This window comes from Nerophis ophidion, linkage group LG03, assembly GCF_033978795.1.
Source record: "Nerophis ophidion isolate RoL-2023_Sa linkage group LG03, RoL_Noph_v1.0, whole genome shotgun sequence".
NCBI lineage: Eukaryota > Metazoa > Chordata > Actinopteri > Syngnathiformes > Syngnathidae > Nerophis > Nerophis ophidion.
The window spans coordinates 805,072-810,071 of NC_084613.1; the positions used below are offsets into that span (position 1 = coordinate 805,072).

General features: G+C 41.2%; 1 protein-coding gene across 1 annotated transcript in view; it reads left to right on the forward strand.

Annotated features, from left to right (window-relative positions):
- LOC133548666 (microtubule-associated protein 1S-like) overlaps positions 1 to 5,000 on the forward strand; it is a 29,740-nt gene that overhangs the window by 4,361 nt on the left and 20,379 nt on the right. The window contains exon 3 of the mRNA XM_061893640.1: positions 2,530 to 2,612. Coding sequence (XP_061749624.1) covers positions 2,530 to 2,612 — 83 coding nt within the window. The remainder of the gene's footprint in view (positions 1 to 2,529; positions 2,613 to 5,000) is intronic.

The window sequence follows — 5,000 nt, forward strand, 5'->3', positions numbered from 1 at the left end:
ATATATATATATATCATTATAATTACTATTAAATCATTTTTTTCTCAATATTTTCCAAATATTTTACATATGAATTTAAATTACGCAATGACATTTTTTTCTCGGAGTGAATAAACTTATTACATAATCAGTTAATACCTATATCTAGTTTATATTATACGTTTATGTCATGATTTATTTGTATATGATTATTTTAAACATTGTTAAATATTTAATGAAATATTAGAAATACAGAATAAATGTTTTTCTTCCTTTTAGTATTATTTATTAATATATAATTTTTTTATAACAACTATTATAATTATATTGACAACTATTATAGAATATTTTATAATAAACATTAATATACTTAAACTGTACATAAAACATTTATAAATCAAATATAATAATAGTTTGTATGGTTAGAATCATTATTAAATAACAGCTTTTTCAGAAAACATTCATACATAAAAAATGATTTATGTTTTTATAGTTATAATCATTATCAAATAACAGTTTATTTAAAGATTATTATTCAACTTTCTTGTGTCATTCTGTAATTCTTTCAAATGACTTTTCTTTAATCTCATAATATATATATATTTTTTTAAATTAGAGGTGAGGGAAACAGCGCTGATGTGTCACCAGACAGGAAGTGAACATAAATAAGAGCGCTGGACAGGAAACAAATACAGAAAATACACACCAAAATGTCTGAGCTGTCATGACATAAATGGTTTTTTCAAATGTTTTCTTACAGATGTTTTTGCAGCTTTTTTTGTTGTAACCATTAAACATGACATGCAATAGCATAAATAGCACAGCTAAGCTAAAAGAAAACGGCACCTCTGCTGGTCGCAGTCAAGTACTGCGTGTCAAGACACCATGAAAGAGCCATCATCACCAACGAATTCATGTAAATGTCATCCAGCTCACTTCCTGCTATTCTGAGTCCACTTGGTGTGTCGTCCAGCTCACTTCCTGCTACTTGGCGTGTCATCCAGCTCACTTCCTGCTACTTGGCGTGTCGTCCAGCTCACTTCCTGCGATTCTGAGTCCACTTGGCGTGTCATCCAGCTCACTTCCTGCTATTCTGAGTCCACTTGGTGTGTCGTCCAGCTCACTTCCTGCTACTTGGCGTGTCGTCCAGCTCACTTCCTGCGATTCTGAGTCCACTTGGCGTGTCATCCAGCTCACTTCCTGCTACTTCGCGTGTCGTCCAGCTCACTTCCTGCGATTCTGAGTCCACTTGGCGTGTCATCCAGCTCACTTCCTGCTATTCTGAGTCCACTTGGCGTGTCATCCAGCTCACTTCCTGCTATTCTGAGTCCACTTGGCGTGTCATCCAGCTCACTTCCTGCTACTTGGCGTGTCGTCCAGCTCACTTCCTGCGATTCTGAGTCCACTTGGCGTGTCATCCAGCTCACTTCCTGCTATTCTGAGTCCACTTGGCGTGTCATCCAGCTCACTTCCTGCTATTCTGAGTCCACTTGGTGTGTCATCCAGCTCACTTCCTGCTAATTGGCGTGTCGTCCAGCTCACTTCCTGCGATTCTGAGTCCACTTGGCGTGTCATCCAGCTCACTTCCTGCTACTTGGCGTGTCGTCCAGCTCACTTCCTGCTATTCTGAGTCCACTTGGCGTGTCATCCAGCTCACTTCCTGCTATTCTGAGTCCACTTGGTGTGTCGTCCAGCTCACTTCCTGCTACTTGGCGTGTCGTCCAGCTCACTTCCTGCTATTCTGAGTCCACTTGGCGTGTCGTCCAGCTCACTTCCTGCTATTCTGAGTCCACTTGGCGTGTCGTCCAGCTCACTTCCTGCTATTCTGAGTCCACTTGGCGTGTCGTCCAGCTCACTTCCTGCTACTTGGCGTGTCATCCAGCTCACTTCCTGCTATTCTGAGTCCACTTGGCGTGTCGTCCAGCTCACTTCCTGCTATTCTGAGTCCACTTGGCGTGTCGTCCAGCTCACTTCCTGCTATTCTGAGTCCACTTGGCGTGTCGTCCAGCTCACTTCCTGCTATTCTGGTGTCTGACTGTCTTCTCTTCTCTTGTCTTGTCTTCTGACCACTAGGACACAGGTGTCTGACTGTCTTCTCTTCTCTTGTCTTGTCTTCTGACCACTAGGACACAGGTGTCTGACTGTCTTCTCTTCTCTTGTCTTGTCTTCTGACCACTAGGACACAGGTGTCTGACTGTCTTCTCTTCTCTTGTCTTGTCTTCTGACCACTAGGACACAGGTGTCTGACTGTCTTCTCTTCTCTTGTCTTGTCTTCTGACCACTAGGACACAGGTGTCTGACTGTCTTCTCTTCTCTTGTCTTGTCTTCTGACCACTAGGACACAGGTGTCTGACTGTCTTCTCTTCTCTTGTCTTGTCTTCTGACCACTAGGACACAGGTGTCTGACTGTCTTCTCTTCTCTTGTCTTGTCTTCTGACCACTAGGACACAGGTGTCTGACTGTCTTCTCTTCTCTTGTCTTGTCTTCTGACCACTAGGACACAGGTGTCTGACTGTCTTCTCTTCTCTTGTCTTGTCTTCTGACCACTAGGACACAGATGTCTGCGCCACAGCGGCCGAGTGTTGGACATCAATATTGTGATCGCTCCGTCTGAGGAACAGGCCCACTCAGAGGTGAGGGACGCATGTCTGGATGGAAGGAAAACATGTGCTTCTTTTACCAACAGCCACGTTTCCACTTAAGTGGGTACCGTTCAGTGCGGCTCAGTGGAACATAATTCCTCCTCTAGTTCCGAAGTAAATAGTGTGACATCATCGCAGCCGTGACCGTTGGCTGTCCACCAATCAAGGGGAAGCAGTGTTTCTGGCTCCGCCCCTTAGGTACTGAACCTTTATAGTTGTTACCCAAACAGAAGGTTGTCAAAAAGTAGCACATATTTGTACTGTTACATGACTCTTATTTACAATATTGTTGTAAAATGATGTGTTTATTGTAGGGCGGAGCGATATGTCCTTTTATTATAAACCACGTTTCCATATGAGTTGGGAAATTGTGTTAGATGTAAATATAAACAGAATACAATGATTTGCAAATCTTTTTCAAGCCATATTCAGTTGAATATGCTACAAAGACAACATATTTGATGTTCAAACTCATAAACATTTTTTTTTGTGCAAATAATAATTAACTTAAAATTTCATGGCTGCAACACGTGCCAAAGTAGTTGGGAAAGGGCATGTTCACCACTGTGTTACATCACCTTTTCTTTTAACAACACTCAATAAACATTTGGGAACTAAGGAGACACATTTTTGAAGCTTTTCAGGTGGAATTCTTTCCCATTCTTGTTTTATGTAGAGCTTCAGTCCTTCAACAGTCCGGGGTCTCCGCTGTCCTATTTTACGCTTCATAATGCACCACACATTTTCCATGGGAGACAGGTCTGGACTGCAGGCGGGCCAGGAGAGTACCTGCACTCTTTTTTTTACAAAGCCATGCTGTGGTAACACTTGTCTTGCTGAAATAAGCAGGGGCGTCCATGATAACGTTGCTTGGATGACAACATATGTTGTTCCAAAACCTGTACAGACCATTCAGCATTAATGGTGCCTTCACAGATGTGTAAGTTACCCATGCCTTGGGCACTAATACACCCCCGTACCATCACACATGCTAGCTTTTGAACTCTGGGTTGATAATAGTCTGGATGGTTCGCTTCCCCTTTGGTCCGGATGACACAATGTCCAATATTTTCAAAAACAATTTGAAATGTGGACTCGTCAGACCACAGAACACTTTTCCACTTTGCATCAGTCCATCTTAGATGATCTCGGGCCCAGAGAAGCCAGCGGCGTTTCTGGATGTTGTTGATAAATGGCTTTGGCTTTGGATAGTAGAGTTTTAACTTGAACTCACAGATGTAGCGACCAACTGTATTTAGTGACAGTGGTTTTCTGAAGTGTTCCTGAGCCCATGTGGTGATATCCTTTAAATATTGATGTGGGTTTTTGATACAGTGCCGTCTGAGGGATGGAAGGTCACGGTCATTCAATGTTGGTTTCCGGCCATGCCGCTTACATGGAGTGATTTCTCCAGATTCTCTGAACTGTTTAATGATATTATGGAGCGTAGATGTTGAAATCCCTAAATTTCTTGCAATTGCACTTTGAGAAAGGTTGTTCTTAAACTGTTTGACTATTTGCTCACACAGTTGTGGACAAAGGGGTGTACCTCGCCCCATCCTTTCTTGTGAAAGACTGAGCATTTTTTTGGAAGCTGTTTTTATATCCAATCATGGCACCCACCTGTTCCCAATTTGCCTGCACACCAGTGGGATGTTCCAAATAAGTGTTTGATGAGCATTCCTCAACTTTATCAGTATCAGTGCCACCTTTCCCAACTTCTTTGTCACGTGTTGCTGGCATAAAATTTTCTAAAGTTGATGATTATCAGCAATACGTTGTTTTTGAACATCAAATATGTTGTCTTTGTAGTCTTCAAGTCATTTTAATAGTAGGTTAATATAGACACTTACATCATGTGTTGCCTTCATTATAACACTTCCAGAAGACTTTTCATGTTGTTGCAGCTCCAGACAGATGACTTGTTTGTACATGTGATCCACAATGTTTGTACATGTGATCCACAATGTTTGTATATGTGATCCACAATGTTTGTATATGTGATCCACAATGTTTGTATATGTGATCCACAATGTTTGTATATCTGATCCACAATGTTTGTACATGTGATCCACAATGTTTGTATATGTGATCCACAATGTTTGTATATGTGATCCACAATGTTTGTATATGTGATCCACAATGTTTGTACATCTGATCCACAATGTTTGTACATGTGATCCACAATGTTTGTATATGTGATCCACAATGTTTGTACATGTGATCCACAATGTTTGTACATGTGATCCACAATGTTTGTACATCTGATCCACAATGTTTGTACATGTGATCCACAATGTTTGTACATGTGATCCACAATGTTTGTACATGTGATCCACAATGTTTGTACATCTGATCCACAATGTTTGTATATGTGAT